The 21,697-nt window shown below is 41.2% G+C and overlaps 1 protein-coding gene across 1 annotated transcript in view; it reads right to left on the reverse strand.

Moving 5' to 3' along the window:
* LVRN (laeverin) overlaps positions 1-19,400 on the reverse strand; it is a 35,247-nt gene extending 15,847 nt beyond the window's left edge. Inside the window, exons 1-10 of the mRNA XM_054003760.1 lie at positions 18,808-19,400; positions 13,506-13,648; positions 12,142-12,281; positions 9,249-9,375; positions 6,930-7,084; positions 5,444-5,557; positions 3,197-3,337; positions 2,825-2,890; positions 2,627-2,692; positions 1,393-1,562 (exon numbers count right to left, since the gene is read on the reverse strand). Coding sequence (XP_053859735.1) covers positions 1,393-1,562; positions 2,627-2,692; positions 2,825-2,890; positions 3,197-3,337; positions 5,444-5,557; positions 6,930-7,084; positions 9,249-9,375; positions 12,142-12,281; positions 13,506-13,648; positions 18,808-19,400 — 1,715 coding nt within the window. The remainder of the gene's footprint in view (positions 1-1,392; positions 1,563-2,626; positions 2,693-2,824; positions 2,891-3,196; positions 3,338-5,443; positions 5,558-6,929; positions 7,085-9,248; positions 9,376-12,141; positions 12,282-13,505; positions 13,649-18,807) is intronic.
* Between the last annotated feature and the right edge of the window lie 2,297 nt (positions 19,401-21,697).

Raw genomic sequence — 21,697 nt, forward strand, 5'->3', positions numbered from 1 at the left:
ACATTTAAAAAACCCTCTTAGCTGATGCTAAACTACAGTGCAGGTTAGTTCCATTTTACAAGAATCTCCATCTACCTTCTATCCTCTCTGATGCATGCAACCTCATCAGATAACGGTACTTCTGCTGGATCAGCATTTATCTTCTCCAAAAGGGAGCTTTAGCATGGCTTTAAAAAGGCACTCATATCAAGAATATTGTTCAGTGCTAGGTATTTCAATACCATGTCTTTCTATGCTGTCTTTCCTTCTCCAGGCAATAATTTTATTCTCCTCACTTATTACACTTCACCCTATTTCTGGAGACGTTAAAGCTACTTTTCAGAAAGATACCTACCAAAAAAAGGTCCCAGGAAAGCAATACAACTGTCTTTCCAACAACTGTAATTTCTTTCTGAGGGAATGCAAAACTCCTTTCTGGTAAAAGAGTTAATGCTTCAAATGCCTAAAAAATTCTGTAATACAGGTCCTGGGCCTTCTTACATTCACATGATAATTTGTGCTTTCTAACTGTACAGGACTTCACATTTGTGACTTGGAATGCCTTATCTGAGCTAACAAGAATATTGAATGGATTAATGCTTTACATTCCTGGAGATTTAGTTCCTGGAGATTGGGAGCAAAGGAAACCCTGTGGCTCTTGTCAAAATTCCTTTTGTCTGTTTGTATTACCAGCAATAATTTCCAAGAAAAAACTGGTTTGGATTTTGCTCTCCTTTACACTTTTTCCTCTCATGACAACTCATCTCATGGGCTCCATCCATGCACCCCAAAACTCATGTCAACTGCTTCTTCATAAATGCTCAAACCCTAACCAGGAGTTTCCAAAATGGGTGACAAAAAGCAGCTACTTCTATCATCATTTTCAGACATCTAAATATGTTTTCAAAAGCCCCGGGCACTTAGCAAGGCTCATTGACAAGAACTTAAAACTGTTGTTCAGATACCAGCACTTTTCTGAAAAACGGGTCATTTATTTAAGTATTTAAATGCAACCCTTCTATCCTTGTCAGGCAGAAGAGATTGAGAATGTGTGCACTGGAAAGAAGCTAAGCATGGTTCATCCAGGTCCCCAGTCTGTGGACCTTAGGGATGAGGAAAGAAGAAAATGCCAGGCAAAAATCCTCCCTGCAACATGCTCATCACCAATGTCTGATTAGTATGTGGCCGGAAAAGTCACTATTCCAGAGGAAAGCAACTTTTAGGAAAAACAAGCAGAATTTGCAGAACTATTGCAAACTCCAGCAAAATCTCAAACAGATTTAACTTGACTGCTTGTCACAAGAAAAAAACATAAATTAAAAAATCAGATGGTCAAAACATGTTGTTGTAACTGAAGCATTTCCTGTAAAAAACAGGGTATAAACATACAATAAAAACACAAGCTAAACATACTTGTAAGAATCAGTACTCTTTCTATTGTTTTTATTAAAAAATTGTTCCTGTCTGATTGTTCCAGTCGTTAGATTTAATGTTAAAACTGGAAACCCATTTTGGCATGTCCAGGAATCCATTATTTGCTTTACAGGTGCTGGCAACTGAACTTCATCCTGTGTATCTACGACCTGAAAGAGAATGACAAATTAGAAATATTTATGATGAACAGGTATTTACTGATATTGCTTCAGTGAATCTCTGGGAGTGTTCCTAATGCAGTAGAGAAAATAATGCTTAGCAGCTTTCTGGTCTTTGGCTCATGCAAAAAAATCAATGTAACATATTCCAAGGAACCTTTCTGACATCCTAATAAAGACATAATATAGGCATAAGCCTTTTTCAGTAATTATGAAATGCTGAGATGACATTTTTCATTCTACAACCTGCTGCTAATCTTTCCCTTTTTAGTGTTAATATACTTACACATCTCTATGGCTATGATAGACTTGACTAGTTAATTTCATTCATATAGAAGTGATGGAACACAAATATTTTTAAGTGGCATAATAAACAAACTGAATTAGTGAAGACAAATTGGGAAAGACATTAAGCAGGAGTCCAAAGTAGTGTGAATTGGTACAGTCTTCACTGGCTTAAAATATATCTGAATTGCATATCTGAAATTCTAGCACTCCCATTCTTAAGACAGAGTCTGAAACACAACAGAAGCCTTCTTTAGAGGACCAGAAAGGTCGATTTTTAAAAAATAACCTAACATTAGCATTTTTTTTCTTCATCAGATCTCTGCCAAAACCATTGAAGGGTGAAATGCTGAGCTACTGCCCTGGCTATAGACTCTGCTGATGTGTGACATACCAGCATCTTTGATCATCAAGCCCAAGGCATCACACACTCTGATCTAGCAAAACCCAAGCTCCGGAACAATATGCTATGTGACTTCATGTAGGCTTATGTAATTACCATGGAACACAAAACTTTGCCTCGTCCTGATTTCCTATCTCATCTCTCTACTCCTTGTACTCAGTCTCACTGATCTCAGGTGCAGCAAAGCAACCAAATAAACGCTTGAAAAGACATTAGCTGGGAGAACCGGCAAAGCAAATTTTATGTAGGAGAAAGACTGCACTACAGATAGCCACATTCCAATGCAGTCTTCTACAAACAGTTTATGCCTTAAATTTGGATTGTGCCAAACACCAGGGAAAGAATACTAGAGACATAATATGAGTACCATCTGGATGTGGGTCCACAGATCATCTTGATTAGCATTTGAGAAGGAAAATTCTTTCAGATACGACTGTGAGGAAACAAAGAGAAGCATCAGAAGTCATGGAGGTTCAATGAAAACCATTAGCAAGGCAAGCAATTTGTACAACTGGCATTTTCAAACATATAAATCAAGACAAGGGGGTTGTTTTTTTAAACTTACAGTAAGTGCCCTGATGAACAGCTTTTCAGTCAGGAAACCAGAAAGCATCCAGGTTATAGAAGCCCCCTAGAGTACAAAATAAAAAATATGAGAAAAAATGAATTATTTTTGCAATTACTGTTGCAATATTTTTTCAAATATTCCAGAGATGCTAGTTGGTCTACACCCACACTTCATATTTCACAGAGGCTAAAAATGTTTTCACCTCTTCCTTCATAGCCAAGTAGTTTTGCAATACCAAATAAATTTGTGTGTGCAGCTGAAACATGTTTTGCATGACAAAGTAGTTTTGTTCAACAGTTCCTCCCAAATCTACCTTGTAACGTTAGCTTAGAATCTGCAAGAAATGGGAAAAAAATTCTGTTTTTTTACCTTGCTGTATGTGATGTTGTCAAACAGAGACATTAAAGAAAATGATCCTTTGATCTTGTCTTCACTCTCTGACAGTGATCGAGCTATTTTACTGTCTTCCCTTAAGACAGGTTGTACAACATGAGCATAAAAGATTTTATCCTGCAAGAAGAAGACAAATCTTGTCATGTGAGATAAACAGAAGAAACTAATTCTCTGGAGAGAATGAGGAGTATGGAATTAGCATTATTATGAATAATTTGTCTATAAGCAAGCTCCCCAACTCCCTAGCTTTCTACTGAAGAACAAGGGACCACATACCTGATCCTGACATTTTCTACATGCAGCATCAGTTATCAGTGAAAATATTACAACTTCAAAGTACTGTGGGCTTGGGCCTGACAGTCACAGTGCAATGCTCAGGCAAAAATAAGTCAACTATATTAAACAGCAAATGAACAAATACTGAAAACTGAAAGCCTGTATTTCATTTACTTCTGTTATGAATATGGCAGCTTTTTCCTCCTAAACTCCCCATTTCTTTTGCTGCAACTCTGAGCAACAACCTAAAACCTAAGCTACTGAAGGTACCAGGATTTAGTGATGTGGCATTGCTGCTGTCACCCCGTGAAAAATAGGGAAGGAAAGTGGCTCCTCAGAAAATGTCTCCTGAGTAATTGTCACCTACTACAGCCAACAGCTCAGAGAAGGGACTGGAGCACCACTCCTGTAAGAACAGGCTAAGAGAGCTGGAACTGCTCAGCCTGAGGAAGAGAGGGCTCAGAGGGATCTCGCCAGTGTATGTACCTGAAGGGAAGCTGAGCAGAGGACAGAGCCAGGCTTTTCCAGTGGTGCCCAGTGACAGGACCAGAGGCAATGGGCACACACTAAAACACAGGAGGTTCTCTCTGAACACCAGGAACAGCTTTTTCACTGTGAAGGTGACTGAGTATTTCCACAGGTTGCCCCAAGAGGATCTGGAACCTCCATCCTTGGAGATAATTCAAAAGCTGTCTGGGCACAGTTTTGGGCAATTGGATCTTGTGTGGTCCTGCTTGTGCAGGGAGGCTGGACAAGATAATCTCCACATGTGCCTTCTAACCTCAGCCGTTCTGTGATGCTGTGAGCATTTACAACTCACAAAACCTTGCAAGAGAGGCCTATATTCTTACATCTGTGTGATTAATTCTACATTCCCAAGGCACATTACCTAACTGCAATGTATCAAACCGAATTATTGCCCAGTATTAAAATTTACTTTATGGACACAAATAACAACTACTGATTTTCAGAAAGGCAAGCTTCTAAATTAATGTTTAAATTAAAAAGAAGTCAATAATTTATTTCCAATTTAAAATCTGGGGCTTTTATACCTTTCAGTGGTATTAAAACACTTCATTGCAGAGAATAAAGTGAGCTGTTGTTGAAGTTCAAAAAAGAAGATAGGCATATCCCATGACCTAGAAATCCTCCTGACAGAAATTTTTTTGCATGCCTTTATTTGTTTTTAATCAAACATGTAATTAAAGCTTTGGTGAATGTGAAAAGGAAATTGACAAATGGTGTTTCAACTTAGCCAAATAAAAAGCACCCTGGAGCAATTGCCCAGATTTAAGGCCCTTCCTTCCTTCAGAAGCTGATAGCATTACGAACAGACATTTAAGTGCGCCTCATATCATGACAGCAATTACCAGCCCCTATCCATCTGTCTCTCAGTTTAACAATGGATGGAGTCTTCTAATATGCTATGGGATTTATACTTATTCCCATTTGGGCAGAATGGGAAGGAATTTTACCCTTGCTGTTGGATTAGCTATGTGCATTGTATTTGTCTTATCTACAACCAGACATCCAGGGACCCAGTGGGGTAAGCAGACTCAAAATGACCCAGCCTAATGTCTGCCTGGTAAAGATACCTGAGGACTGGGATAATTAGAAAAGAGCATGGCAGGTGAGGAAGAAAACTATCAGCTACAACAGGATCCAGGAGAGAAATCTGGGTTTGCTGCATGACAGATCTAGGGCCAAACACCCACTCATTGCCATTGCAGGATCCCAGCTGTCCACCTGTCCTCTGCATCAGCTGTAGAGGGCTGGATATGATCACGGTGCCCTCACAGATGAAGACCTACAGGGAAAGAATCAAGACCTACTGGTCTTTCCCCCAGGAGTGAAGTTTATAATAGCACAGTTTAATTAACTCCCATCTCCCACACCTTCCTTTCCTTTGTACATGATGGAACTTTGCTAGTGAGTGTTGGCACTTACCAGTGAAAGCTTGGGTTCAACAAAGGTAGCTCCCAGGTACTCAAAGTAAGATGCCAGGCCCTCGTTAAGCCACAGATCATTCCACCAGTTCATTGTAACCAGATTTCCAAACCACTTAAATTGAAAGAAAAAATATCTCAAAATCTCCTTGGAGTGCTGTTTTCCAGTTTTTGCAGGTTAAACACACATAAACAGGCTGAAGTAACTTTATTTAATGTCTACATGTAAATTGAATAAAATGCTGAACATTCCTTCAGGTAGTGAAAATTCAGTAGAAAAAGTTGTACTTTAGAAAAAGTCAGAGGTTCAGGGCAGTAATTTTCAAATTAATTCATCTACAATTTCATACCAGGAGGGTCAATCTCAGTGCATTATGTCATTCGTATAGAATATTTCATTTTAAAGACTTCTCAATATAAGTTAAATTTCTAAAATATCATACCAGGCTATTATTAAAAGTAGGACATTTATCAAGAAATTCCAAAATCATCTTTCCATGCTCTTAACAAAGAGAAATTGTCAAAGGAATGATACACAAAACTGGGGAAATAACCATTTCCAAAACCAGTAAACTCCTCTTGTGCCAAGTACAAATCTTCCAAAACAGCTGCTGTGTACTCATATCTGGCATTTAATACTTAACAAAAAACTGATCCTGTCTGGATTTATATTTTATTCGCTAATACTTAAAACCAGAACTACAAGTTTATTGTAAAATGGATTTTAGTTAACCACTGATATTTATTTCATTGCCCTGCAGTAAAAACACTCTTCTCATGTGAAGGTCTGCAAAGTTACAGACCTTGTCAGAAAGGCATAAAAGGGCATTGGCCAAGTTAAGCTTTTTTTGCTAATTTTACTGACTAAGTGCAAATAGTTGTTGCTCTGGCAAATAACAGGAAATTAAACATTGTCAATAAGGAAGTGCAAGTGTATTATCATTCCAAATAAAGTAAGAAAGAATTCAGAAATCTCTATGAAAGCTGGGCAAAGATCCAGGCCAAAGTATTTTCACGTTAATTCTGTTCTATTGTACTATGGGCTGTGTCTTACAGAAAAACAAATACCCTTTGCAGTATGTACATGCACTGCCACTACAAAAGAATACTGATGAACTCAGTATGAGTGTCGTAACAAAATGGTAAATTTATTGTATGTAGAGTACTGTCATCCCTACATCCCTGGAGTATCTTCTCTCATAGCATTCAAGTACTGTGTAAGAAAAAAACCAAGTATCCCATTAACAGTTTTGTATCAATGAGTCTTGTACAATCAGTATGCAGTCTGTAAGATGACAGAACCTACTTTTAACATTGCTTTATCAGCAGAACGTATGATCAAATAGGCTTTCAGTTCTCTAGTGCTCACACACACCCTCTACTGCTAAGTGATTATTTTGCTTCTATTAATCAGTAACTGCATCATCATCAACTGTGAGGAAACAATGTCACAGGCAAATACATGTATAGAATTTTTTACCACATGCCTGGTGTCCTAGTTCATGTGACACAACTAAGGCAATCATTGCCTTCCTGCTTGTGAATTTATCACTTGGGAGGTTCATCAATGATGCTTCTTGGAAAATCATTAGTCCCCAGTTTTCCATACCACCTGCTCCAAAATCAGGCAGTGCGACCAGATCTAAATTGATTCAAACAAACACACACACACAAAAAGTTATCTTAAACATTTTCATAAATAAAATGCTCACAATTTTAATGCTCACAGTGGCTCAGCACCCCACTGAAGGATAATACATGGTAGTGTTTCTTTGTGGCATTACAGCAAAACTTGCAAATGATCACTGAAATTTCTTCTTGTCATGCTTTTCATCTATGATGCCATTCTTTCAGGAAGCCACATAATTAATTCCCTCAAAGCCCAGATCTGTACTGTATTTTCTACCTACAAATGTTCTGAATGAAAATGGAGGTTAGAAGAGAATATATGTTCAGTGCTGGCTGTCAGAAATTTTTCTCTGGGAGTTTCTCCTGTGTTTGGGTAGGGTAATAATTACCTTTTTTTCAGACTAGCAACTGATAAAAAAGAAGTCTTGCTCTTTCAGCTCTGTAAGAAGAGGTATCTTTTCCACTCTTGTTTGAAAGGTGCCTTAGAAACATAATCTCTTTATATACACAGCAAGATTGTCACCCCTGTACTGCCCCTTCTGCCTTATGCACAGGGATTACTTTTCAAATGTGAGAGCTGGACAAAACATCAGGGTCTCAAGGAAAGATACACTGTTTAAACTCAGCAGCAAAAATCAAAATTTGGAAAAGGTGTACAGAACATTTAGAAGCAGCTGACCACAAGAAAGTTACAGTCCAAAAGCAAGGCAATTAATGCAAGCAAGGTGCTGAATCCCATTACAGATAGGCTGCATCTCAACTGAGATTATTGCCTCTATCTTACAGCAAAAGTATTTCACTGTTGGTGAGGTAGCCCTTATCCAGCCTTGGGGCAGGAGACCTAACTTACAATGGCATTAAAATCAGGTGTACAGAAACCGTTAAAGATGCCTGGGTTTAAATGTGCTCGTTCTTAATTTCACATTTGGAGTTTGCAATAGAAATCTCTGGCATTTACAAGGAGGCACTCTTGATTGGTCTAATTTTACTATTTTTTTAAGTGAAACTTCAAAGAAAGATACTGGGAAATCCAGTGGATATTGCATGGCATTACAGTGGAGATTGTAATGGTATTACAGCCCTCTCTGAAACTGAAATCCTGCCTAGCAGGAAGTCTACAACACTGTTTCTCTACTTCTGTTGTGTAATAGTTTTATGCTAATGAATGAATGTATCGACATTGCTGCTAAACACAAGAACACAAGCATGAAACAGAATAATCTACACCCCTTGACTAGCTTGTAAGATTACTAAAACAAGAAAATTTGAAGAGTGTAGACTGCATATATTGCATTTTCCAAAAGAAATGAAGTGAGTAATTCTACAAGTTATGAGAAATATACTGGAAGATAATAAAGTCACACATATTAAAATTTATTTATTTCAAGTGCCAAAATACAGATTTGACAAATCAACAAACTATCCAGTCAAGAAAAGACAGAAATTCCTTTCTCCCAGTACTGCAATCCTCTAAAATAATTGGCAGGTCCAGAATTAATTTTAGATAAGAACTGTTTACTGTCTTCTCAATATTCTACCCATTTACCCATAATATTAATGCTGAAACCCTTAAGAATGCAAGTACAAGTAGCTAACAAACTGTACAGTGAAACTACATGGTGTCATCAGGTTTTTTTCACTGAAGTTTGACTGAACCAACTTACCCAATGTCCATTTGAAGTAGAAACAATGTTTTCCTGCAGGGCTATCCTCCCTGTTTTTCTGGGGAGGAATGTGCAGGAGCACCCAAAGCAAGACAGGAAGATACTGAAGAAAGCAAGGAATGTTTGTGGGGACACAGGCTACATACAGGCAGCATGGATTTACTTCAAGGACATAGGAACTACAACATCCTTGCATTTTGTGATCTGTGATCCCAAAGACAGCCCATGTGACTGAACTACACCTTTCAACCCACTTTGTTGTCCAACCTGCCCCTTTTTTTAGGAAAATTTGCTTTAAAAGAATGAGTGGAATGCACAGGTAAGAGTGTTGAGTTACAGGTTAGTAAAAGCCATGAGACAGAAAGGAGAATTCAGTGATTTAAAATTTAGCGGGTTTATTCCATGAATGTGGTACTATAAAAGGAGAACCCTGGAAAAAAACCCCATAGCTTCTGTGAACATTACACCATCAGTAGCCATTTCTGATCCATTCCAGAAAATAAGTCATCTCACCTGTCTTTGGCAGAGGGTAGCTGACATTAAGTATGTCTTCCAGAAATGAAAATATTGGGCCTGTGATATTTAAAGCATAGTCAACATACCCATTTTTAACTGCCTCCTTCCGGGCCCAAATACGTATCTGCAATAAAACAAGGAAGAATTATTTTAAACAACCCTTAAATTTCATTTTCTTTCCTTCTCTTCTGTGAGTCGTTGTTGAAATGAAAAATGCTGACTGCCCACACCAGACCATGCAATGAAGCTTTTAATTAAAAAAAAGTCCAGCTGAAGTTTTACTGGACTTAATGAAATGCAGCACAGACCTTGATCCTTCTAAAATCTAGGAGAGTTCCAGTACTTCAAAAGGACAAAGATTTGAATACAGCTATACATTGCAGGAACAAATAAAATCATAGCTTTTATTTTCTTAAGTGGAAAACACTGTAAAACTATTTAGAATTACATGTCTTAAACCAATGTGTTCCAGTGAGTGTGTCTGGGTGACAAGCTTGTGTTTAGCCACCTGAAGAGAGAGAAATAGATGTCCAGAAAGTGTTTGCAGTCCTAACATGCACATGTTCTCTCTTCCTGAACTTTTTCCAAGACCACTAGCCTCCCATGTTGCATCCTGGATTTTAGGTTCAGATTTGGGGTTCTGGTCTCTGTTAGCTTACCGGTTCCACGTATCCTCGTGCATCCCCTGTGTTATCCCCCCCCCACGGAAGTTAGCCCCAGGCTGCTGGCCATTGGGTTTTCTCCCCTGCCACTCCTGTGACCACTCCCCAGTCCAGTCCCCGGCAGTTCCGTGCTCGTCACCTCATTCTTGCGGTCCCACTGGCCCTGAACCCCCGTGTCTGCCCCCATTGTGTCCCCATTGGCTGTTGTGGCAACGTCACCGCCACGGCGTCTGTGTTCATTGGGCAGAGAGCTCCAGTCCTCCCCTGTCCCACCCCTAGATCCCTCTGCGGCACCCCAGCCTAAGGGGCAGATTCATCCAAGCGAGGCTGGGAGCGGCCGCGGCTTTTCCATTGCGGCTCCTGCAACCAATAAAGCGCCCAGCCGCGACACAGACAGGTTTGGACAATTCCCTGCCTCTTTGTTTCCTTCCCTCGTGCCGACAACAAAGTGCAGCCAGCCCATCCCAGGGCGCAGCCACAGAAGCGCCCGGAAGTAGCGGCGGCATCGACCCTGACGAGGAGCCGAGGCGCCAAACCGCACTCTCGGGAGTCGGTCAGGGCAGGAAAAGTGACGCGCAGCAGTACTCCCCTTTGCGGGAGAGAGCAGGTAACATCTGAGCAGATGACATCTGTACCTCTGAGTAATGAAGACCACAACAGGAAGAAATCTTTCCTCTCCTGTGCCCATCAACTTTGTATTGATACTGAAAAGAGCAGCTGCTTGCCCAAAAGTGATGGAGTAGCCTGAGAAAAGGTTTATATCTCCATCATGTATCTCTGAACAAGAGACACCCTGCCACGTGCCCAGCAGCTCAAAACCTTCACATTTCTTGCATCTAAATGCAATGTGTGATCTCACAAGGAGCTGCACAGCCAAGCCCTGAAAGCATAACTGGGAAGCATTAGGTTTTAATTCACAATGAAAAAAAAAAAAAAAAATTAAGCATATTCAGTCAAGAGAGGCCCTCTTTTCAGCCAAGGCTTCAGAAGAGATTCAAAGACCTGATAATTTAATTTTGCAAAACCTAAACACAACTAGCATCTTAAAATCCTAATCCTAGTATGAGCTTTGAGTGTTTCAGGTTACTAGAAACATCAAAACAGACACAATAAACATACTCACACAAATACTGTGGAGGTATAAACTGAGCATCTCCGTCCAAAACCAAGGGGTGAAATACCCTCTCCACTCCAACTCACAGAACACAGGTGGTGCCTTTTCCCTTTGAAAAACAGCTCATTTGAATACTCTGCTCTGCTGACTCCTCAGTCTAAGAACTCAGGCCAAAGAAAAAGCCACCACAGCCATAGCTGTAAGTATTCACCAAGTTCAGCACAGGAGATGGCAGATCTCACATACCAAATCCAGTCTTCCCTTTAAAAAAGACTTCTTTTTTAGTGTTTCTTAGACAATCTCTGCACTGTCCACTTACATTGTCCCACCTTTCCCCAGTAGGATGAGAGTGAGCTAAACATGAAGTGCTCTCATTTAATAAGGAGATAAAGTAAATTCTATCTTTAATAGCTTTATGCTTGAACTTACTATTTATTTTGGAAAAACTTGGTACATCTTTTCCCTGTTGACTTTGAATGAAAGAAAGAAAGTGAAACAACTGCTGCCATGCAGTACAGTTTTTTACAGCTCCTCTCAACAAGCCTTGGCCATTTTATTCTAAGAGCAAAACTGAATACTTACAGATGAAAAAACTTCAAACCCAAAACAGTCACTTTTGGAGGCTAAAAAGTGTGCATACTGTGGAATATAAGGTTAATATACTAGTATACAAAATGTTTGGAGCACAGTGTTATTCCTACTGATATCACCATGTGGCTCCTCAAAGGACCTTAAGGAACAAGGCACTGAACATCAGTGGACAGCAGTGGAAGTGGGTATGTTTTCCAACTAAAACACCTAAGAAAGTAAGAAGATCGTGAATTATAACCAGTACTTTCTGCAGAGTAGCTGCTCCTAGATTTTAACATTCATAGGCCATACCTACTTGTGCAGTTGTACAAAACGAACAGGACAAGACAATAACCTAATAGTCCCAAAGGAAAGCTTTCTGCAGAAATATCTATGGAACAAATGTTAGCAGTTTTGCAACATAAGCACATAGTTTGGAAATGTTACACAGTTAATGTCTGTGATGTCTTCAAACCACACAATGCACCAGAGGGCCAGCTTCTGTTGTAAATTCCTATCATGTGTTAGGCAGCCTCATATCTACCTCATTTCCCCGCTCAGTTCTGGTGACATAATCGAAATCACAAATCACAAAAGCAGTCAAGTAAGTTGACATTTTCAGTGAAGTGTTAAATGTGGTAACTGTCCACAGGGTTCCATTTTCATCCTTCACTTCAGATGCATCTAGGGAAAAAGGCAAAGAAATACTCAGACCAAAGAAATACTCAGACCAAAAGTTCTTCCAAAATAAACAAGGATTTTTGAGGTTTCTGCATATTTATTTTTTACCCCCTTCTTCAATATGGTGTATTCCTACACAAACTCATATGTTCCTGGGAGAAGGAAAGCAGCCAGACTTGTTGCTACTGACATGTACCAGAGCTGTGACCTTCCATGCAAGGAGCAAAAATTCACTCCTGGGCTTCCTGTCTGAAGTCTTGGAAGGATATCAAACTCCATCAATTTTAAGTTGTGGGCAAGCTGAGGACAATTTATCCCATGCTACCTATCTAAAACATACAACCTGTTATGACCAAAATATTGGTCAGGTCTGCCTAAGAATTATTAAATACTTCATTAGTTACCTTCCCTCTAAGTAAGAAGGACATAGGCAAGATTCTTTGGGGTAGAAAATGCTTCCAGCGATTCTCACAGCAATCCTACCTATTATAATTCCTAAGTGACTTAGTTTCTATGCAAATGTCATAAAACTTAATTTTATGGCTGAAAATTATTTAGTTGAAAAATAAAGATTCATGGCATTGAACTGCAAACAAAAAAGGAGTTTTTAAGAAGGAGGTAAGAGACCAAAAGGATTTCTCTAGGAATACTAATTTAGAAAATTTGTTTGGAATCTTATACTCCACAGACATCCCACTTGAGATCCCAGCAAGGGACAGAAGGAGCATCTCCAGAGCCTTATAGTCCTCTTGTTTCTATTCTGACAGGAGGCTAGAATGTCTCTGCCTGGAAAAAAAAAATTTGTTTGTTGTAAATATCTTAACATCTATTGAGAATTGAAGGAATCCCTTGATATCACAAATACAGGCTTTGCATTCTTGGGCCGCCATTTTGCTTGGAAATGACATCAAACAGTACGACAGACACACTAATGAAGCAGTAAATACTAGAAATCAAACTCTGTGCAGCCTCCAGCAGGCAGAGGAGAGCACACCACAACTGATAAAATTGTTCAACAGAATGGTTACCATCAGAGACATTAATTATGAATAACAGTGCCCAAATTTTTAAGCTTGTAGGCATAGATTTTCTGTGCCTTTTGAAGATACTAGCAAATGGACAACAGAACACTTTTCTGGATGACATAAACTTCTCAGATGAATTGCACCCTTTTTAAAAGTAATGTAGGGGGAGAAAAAAACATACATCAAGTTGTTGTTTACCTACCAATAGCAGGCATGTTGGAAAGAGCCACATAGCTTGGATCATGGACAATCCTGATATTAAATGTGGCCTTCATGGCAGGTTCATCAAAGCATGGGTAAACTCTCCTGGCATACGTTGGTTCCATTTGGGAGGCAATGAACATTCTGTATTAAAAATGCAAATAAGATTAATCCAGCATGCTACAGCTGATCAAAATCCATATATAACACATAGAGACAACAAATCAGAAAAAGCAGCAAGTGAAGCACATAGATGTGCAGATTTGGAAAAGATTCAGCTATTATTTAAAGTCATGACTAAATCCCCATACCCAACAGCCAGTTCAGTTTGGATGTTTGTAGAGAAAAGCAGTCTCTTTTAATTGCATTTGGGTTTTTTCCTTGCAAGCATTTTCTAGATTAAATATTTGAGCATTTCTATTTTGTTTGCTAAAACAGAGTCAAATAAAGCTTTGCATACAGCAGACCGTATCTCTTTACACCTGCTCTTCTCCCTAATGCATGCTCTTTTATTATTAATTAATCACACATTTTTATAAAACATTGTGATAACTGTTAACTATCTGCATATGCATGCACTTGCACAACTCTGACAAATGCCACTGGGAAGTATTCTTGTGAATACAGCACCAGTGCTGTCCCAGTGCACTGGCAAGCCCAGAAGAATATTCAAAAGGCTCCTTTATGCTAAGGAGCTATACCTAATTTGAGGCAGATCTCCATGGCACACTGTGACAGATGAAATCCTCCTGTGTGAACCAAGTGAGCTTTGCTCCACCCAGATTCTCAGCAAGTAGGTCCAATCAAGGTTAATCCTGCTGTGTGAGGCTGTCAGTGAGAATTCAGCAACAAACTAAAACTGGAGACTGGACTAGACTGGTAAATGGCAGGAACTTCATTAATTGCAGAAAAACTGACTACAAAGCAGTCACTTTACACCGTAGTATCTGCAGCTATCAGTCTGCTGAGCTCTTCCTCCACAGTACCTGGCTGCAGGGCAGTGATCTCCCCTCAAGGAGGTATACCTCTCAAGGTTACCCTTGAAGTTGTAAGACCCTTTACCTGGCACCAGACATGGATGAGCTGGTGACATTTTTTACCTGCATGCAACGTTCAAGATTTTTATAGGGAACTTACTCAATTATCTTTGTACCCCATCATAACTTTAAGTGTAGAGCATTGACTTCTAATCCATCCGCACTTACTAAATACTTACTTAATACTAAGTACTTACTTAATACTTATTAATTGTTAAATATTAAAACCTGAAATTACTGTTGGAGTTATCTCTGACTCTTCTGCAACACACACTTGCTGGAAGCAAAAGATAAATCAATGTATTGTGGCAGAACTCTCAACAAGCTGTACATCTGAGCTGTTCACATGAGGGCATCCACACCAAGAATTAGAAAAAATACATATGCAATGGTGCTAAAAGCTCCAGACCTGTCAGCCAAGCAGTACCAGCAGCTGGGCACACAAGAACAGCATGATCTCCTGCTTCTGTGACCTCACTACTACAGGGCAAATATTTTTCTGTTGTAGTTGAGGTGTTCCCCAGCAGTTTATTCACAACAAGGTTAGAAATGCTTATTCTTAGCACTGAGGTATCCCAAACAAGCCAGGAGCCATCAGGACAGCACCCATACATAGTGGGTAATGACTCAGATCTGCACTATATTCTAGTAATTGGTGCAGAAGCAACTAATAAAAAATCAGTGCAAATACTGTGTTCAGTTACATTTTGGAATGCCTGTTCAACCCTATCCAGTCAAGTATTTTATACACAGGACATGTGCAGAGTGGCTTCCAAGCAAAATTCCAAAAGGATTTTGAAATATTGATGCGAACAGTGACATGCATAAAGCCTGCACTTCATAGTAAAGCCTATGGGATCCTCTAACCCTGAAGTAGCACACATGAGCTCATTCATGGCAGTGCAAGAAGATCACTGTGCAGAACAATGAACAACAAAACCCCTGCATTGTGTATGTTTGAGCCAGCAGTGCTAGAAAAGAAGAGCAAAACTGGTTTCTGTATCTTTCTGCCTACCAGGTCCTGATATGGACTACCACAGCTACATGCAGAATACTGATTCTCTGTTTCCAGAGGAAACCCTTCAGACATTTAAAGCTAGAGAAGTGTGAGCTTCTTCCCTTTTCACTTTGCTCCTGCAAGCACTGCAGACATGGGCTACCCTTTATCCATAACAAGTGCTCCTATTTTTCAGTTTTCTTTTGTGTATAAGACATGATCAGGTGGGTAGTAGGAATTGTCAGCATTGGTAAAAACACATACAGTCACCAAAGGTCAAACTGATAATAAAAAATTTCTGCGTTGGATATTCAGTGAAGTTGGAGCCTTGGTTTATTCTTTTTTCACAGAGGTTAAGACTTCTGAAAATAGCTGTCACTCCGAATAGCTTTCCAACCCAGAGCAACAGCAGTGGGGTTAGCTGACCAAGAAATATGACCAATAAAAAAGAAAGTTCAGATGGAACAAATATTTCAGGGACTTCACTTCTCAAAGCTTGCCTTGCTCAGACCCTTCTGAAATTAGAGATTCCCAGCCGTTCCTCAACCAGAAATCACAAAAGCCACTCAGGCTTCTAGCACATGCCAGAAATACAGGACTGCATGACCGTAGACAGAGGTTACATTTTCTACTACAGCTGCTGGTTTCAGTCAGGTGCTGAAAGCCTTTGCAGGAAACTGACCCAAGGATCTGCTGAAGATTGGTACGAGTCACTTTAGAAAAATTACAGGACAGTCTGCTGAAGGTGGGAGTTTCCTTGCAGAACAGTAACTGGCTTTGTACTGACAGCTGAAGGGCGCTGAAAGTTTTTATATTACTCCTCATCTATGTAATCCGTTAGAATCCAGCTTTTTCTGTCATTAACACCTTGACAGACTTTACAAATCACTCAAAACGTATCTCCTCCAAGCAAAACCCCTTCAGTGTTTTTGGAGCCCATCAGGTTAGGAAACAGCTGGTAAAGTGATGACCTAAATCTTAGCGAAGTAAAGATAACAAGATACTATTGCATACCTTTGATTCAGAGGGAACCTTTTTTAAAGCAAAAAAAAAAAAAAAAAAAAAAGAAAAATCATTCAATAATATCAGTTATGTGTGCAGGAACAAATAAAAAAACAATACATCTGCACTCAGTGGATTTTCTTTGATTTATTTCATTGTCTAAATACCACTGTCATCTTTGGAACCAGACTGCAATCTCACATTTCATTAGTGCTTTGTGATGAGCTAAGAATGAGAAGGATCTTTTGTCATAAACCCTCTAAACAACTGGAAATTTAATTATACACATTATTTGCATGATTTAAAACTTTTTTTCTTATTTTCTACTGTTCCAGCAAGGCTGATAACAACTTTTTTTTTTCAGATACTCTGAATTTTATACAGCCTGAATTAAAAAAAAATCAGCATCTACTTCAGTGTTTCTTATGTTGCCTGATATCAAAAGAGAAAAGCCCTTGCAATACTCTATATAACCACATATAAATGGTCCAAAAAGCTACAAATATATAAAAAATACTTAAAACCCAAAAATCTTTAGGCATCATTCAGATAGGATTTAATTTAATTAATACCACATCAGAGAGCCCACGGGCACAGAATTAAGTAATTAAGTAGTTGTTCCTTTCTAGTTTAGATTTTTATAAAGCTATGTAAATAAAAAAACTCTAGATTTTTCTTATCTTAGCTAGCAGGAATAATCCTGTGAACAACAATCAGTGAATGAAGAACCAGCAATTAAATTAAAACAGAATGTGCTTCCTAAAATACTTATTGTTATATTGCACTTTTCTCTAAGGCTTACCAAATTATCACCTTTTTCTTCAAAAAGAAAAAGAAAAAGATTTTTTAAAAAAGGCCTGTATAAGTTGCATTTTACAGATGTGGCAGACAATGGTATCAAGATTTACACAAGAGCTGGCAGCTAAAAAGCCAGCTTGTTGAGAAGAGCCACACAGTCCTCCCCCATGTCAGTAAAAACTATTAACTTCATTTTGTGATTTCATGTCACTGCTACTAGAGAGCAGCCTCTACAGAAGCTTGAATGGATCTTGTGACTGCATTTTACCTGCTCAAACAAGAAGGCTATGAACTGCTGAGATAGAAATTATTTTAGTGGACTCATAGACAAGAGCCAAGAATACTCGAATTTTAACTGCCAGTTTCCTTTTGACTCGGTGTTTGCTCAGCAAATCACAACATCTTTGATTTTTTAAAAAAAGAGATAACTTTAAAGCCAGCAATTCATCTGCTTCTTCTTCAAACTCTTATTTTGAGAAACTTGTTTTCCAATGGAAGTACTTAGATTCTACTCTTAAATTTCACTTTTCTTTAGCAAGTTTCACGTCCAGAAAAGAAAGAAAAAGAAAAAGAAAAAGAAAAAGAAAAAGAAAAAGAAAAAGAAAAAGAAAAAGAAAAAGAAAAAGAAAAAGAAAAAGAAAAAGAAAAAGAAAAAGAAAAAGAAAAAGAAAAAGAATTGTTTTGAGAGTGAAAATGTTTTAGGTGATTGACTACTTGATAAGCTCACACTGTCCCAGCACTGATTTTGCAGTTCAAAAGAGAAGAAAAGCATCCTGATAGTACCCACAATGCAAATCATGGATTGTCTGGTGACAACTGAACAATTTCATGTGCAATAGCACCTACAAGGAAGGAACGAACAGCTGGTTAAAGCAGCCAACCATCCTACTCCACGCTTCTGAAATTGCATGTGGTCAGTGTCGCCACACTCATGCCCAAATACACAGCCAGAATCCCGAGTTCTTGATAAAGACATGCTCCCTACAGACACAGGTTGAGGAGGTGGGGGGTTGTCAGCGTTACACGGACATGTGTGGGGCCGGGATGAAGATTCTGAAACGGGTTCCGTCTCCCAGGCACTGGGCACAGGTACTGTCTGACCCTCTCGCTGCAGTCAAAGGCACTGAGAGACCAGAAGTTGTCCAGCCGGTGCTGCAGGTGAAGTAACCTGCCGATGGAGAGCCAGAGCAGCCTGGCCGATGCTCTCCGGAGCGCGGAGCGGCCGGCCTGGGCACAGCCCGGAGCTTGCGGCACGCTCCCTCTGGAGCCCGCGATGCGCTCCCTGGCAGGTGCTCACGCCGTGCGGAGCAGCCAGTCCCCTCTCCAGCGCCCGACAGCGAGCGGCTCCGCCCGGCGCTGTACCAGCTCCCGCAGCCTCCCGGCAAGGGCGACCCCGACCCGCGGCCGTAGCACCCCCGCTGCCGTCGGCGCAGGGGCTCAGGGTTCCCGCAGCGGCCGCCGCCGCCTACCTGCTCTGCCCCCGGTCGGTGTAGCGAGTGAAAAAGAGCCCGTCGAGGTCCTCCTCCAGCCGGCCCTGGAAGCCCAGCTGCAGCACGTAGCGGTGCCCGGCGCGGAGCCGGCCGCGGAGTTCCAGCACCGCCACTTCGCCCGCCTCCTCCTGCCGCAGCCCCGCCACCTCCACGGCGGCGCCCGGCTCGGACCGGGGCCCGCGCACGGCGGTGGCCCCGCGGCTCCGCAGCCCGGCGCTGTGCAGTACCGCCGTGTCCGTGTCCTGCAGGCAGCGCACCGTGATGTTCACCTGCCCGGTGAAGGCGAAAGGCCCCGCCTGGCCCAGCCGCACCCGCGGCCACAGCTCCAGGTCGTAGTGGAGCGGCAGGAGGTGGCGGGGCAGGCGTCGAACGGAGCTGGCAGCAGGAGCGGGTGGCGGAGGGGCGGCGGGGCCGGGGGCGCGGGGCAAGGGCGGCGACGTCGCCGCCTCCTGCCGGCAGCGCCCGTAGAGAGCACCGAGCGCCAGGACCGTGACCAGCAGCGCCAGCAGCAGCGCGGCCCCCACGGCCGCCGCCCTCCGCCCCACGTAGAGCCCCCCGCCGCGGGTCCCCATCCCCGCGGCTCTGCTCACCGACGGCCGAGGCCGCCGCTACTTACGGGGCGGGGGAGTGAACGCGCCCGAGGGCGGGACGAGCCGGGCCAGGGGAGTCGGGTTCCCCCCCGGCCAGGGGAAGCCTCTCCGCCAAGGGCTACTCCGGTCGGGGGGCGGCCCGGGGACACCGGCCCCGTGCGGGCAGGCGGGGCGCGGCAGCCTTAGGCGGGTAAGCTGCCGTCTGCCCTCGTCCCGTCCTCCTCAACAACCTGCGGGGGAAACGCCACGGAGGGCAGCCGAGCAGCCGCTCCTTATGTCCGTGCAGGCGGCCGTACCAGCGGCGGGGGCGAGCCGGAGATGCTGGATGCCGAGGAACCCCCGGGAATGAGGGATAACGGCGCTGCCTGGATGGACGGAAAAGCCCCGCGGTGGTCCCGGCCGTGTCTCAGCGCAGGGCGGCGGCTCGGGGCTGCAGAAAGCTCTGGTCCCGAGGCGACCGTCGGGCCGGGGATGGGGGCTCCCCATGTACCGGCCGGAAAAAAAACCACCAAAAAACCACAAACAAACAAAAAAAGAAAAAACAAACCCCAAAAAAACAACAACAACAACAACAAAAAACCCCAAACAAGCAAAAAAAAAAAAAAAAAAAAAAAAAACCCAAAAAAAACCAAACAAACAAACAAAAAAAAAAAAAAAAAAAAAAAAACAAAAAAAAAAAAACAACCAAAAAAACCCCAAAACCAAAACCACACAAATACTTCTACATCTTTTATCACAGTGGCAGGAGAAAAGTTGAGAAAATGGCAGGGTCACTGAGGAGCGCAAGTGTTGTGGTTAGGGCATTATCTGTTCTCAAGGGAAATCCACATGCTAGGTGATCAAGTCTGAAAAATGTTTGGTACATAAAAGTGCGACCAAAGTGAGTTTTTAATAAATAGTTTAGAGTCTCATTTCCTGCAGTTCAGTTGAGGCTATAAACATCACTGTGCTGTCCATACATAGTTAACCCCATTACAATCAGTAGTATCAATCCCATGTTCGCATTTAAACACATACTTAAAGGGTTTGCCAGTTGAGGCCAGATTGCCAGCAAGATTGAAAAATTAAACCTTGTAAAATTTCCCAGTGTTTTTCCTCAGTTGTAGCTCCTTTTTTAAATCATGATGAGCCATACATTAACAGAAGGAGCAGAAGCCAGGAACAGTGGATCTTGGATGCCACTGCCTTGGACCCTTTGTAAATAGGATTACAAGCAGGGTTTCCCTCTCCTTTTTTTTTCCTTTTTGTTCCCCTTTTAATTTACTTTCAATCAACACACACCCCCCACATTGTCTTGAACCCAAGATAATTTCCTGGGGCTTGTAGTCTGCACAAGAGCCATCTTCAACACCAAACAACACCAAACATCTATGTTTGAAAAACTGAGGCATTGGATTAGGTATTACAGTCTGTTTGGTCACCAGAGTTAAAGCAAATTCACCTCAATGACCTCACTCTAAAGGTTGTATCTCCTGCTAATTTAGTTATTAATTAAGAGAAATATTTTTTACTGTTGTCCTATAGGTATATATATATACCTATAGGTATATATATATATATATATATACAGGTTTATATATATATATATATATATATATATACAAGCAATACAGGTATTGCTTTCCTCATGCTGCGTACAACAGTGTTTCAAAGTTTACAGTTCATGTCTGTAATAGGATAATCATATGTTTAAGCAATGTGTGAAATAATTTTTATGCTGAAAGATGATCCCCTCAATCAGATTCTTAACAGTTTGTTCATTCTAATTTGAGGGATGAGTGATGGCTTATATGGCAATTCCAGCATTCAGTCGAGGGTGATCAGCACTCCTGAAACTTTGTTTTTAATAGATCTGATCATGTTTCTTCTTCAGATTTTGGGGAAGTGCCTGATTTCTTCTGTATTTACAAGATCAGAACTTCTAGGCATGAAGAATCATGTGCACAGTGAAATCCCCCTCCCCCTGCTTTCTTAAAACTCGGTCTGCTCATTTCACAAAGTGTAATTTTCTCTGCATCATTTATTGTCCTTCTTTAACAATAATGTATCAGAGCCAAAAATGTTGTAATGCCTGAGATCATCTGTGGCAGGAACTATTCCATGGAATATGCTGAAGCTACAAACTTTTACCATTGCTGTGAAGGTGCAAATAAGTGGATTCTTCAGGATGTTTCACAGCCATCTGAAGTAGGAAGTGTGAGCTAATGGTGTTAGCTTAGCTGCAAATAAGTTTTATACAGATGAACAAAGCATGAGCAGCTGAGGACCTTACCTTCTGC

The sequence above is a fragment of the Vidua macroura genome, chromosome Z (genome assembly GCF_024509145.1).
Source record: "Vidua macroura isolate BioBank_ID:100142 chromosome Z, ASM2450914v1, whole genome shotgun sequence".
In the NCBI taxonomy this organism is placed as follows: Eukaryota; Metazoa; Chordata; class Aves; order Passeriformes; family Viduidae; genus Vidua; species Vidua macroura.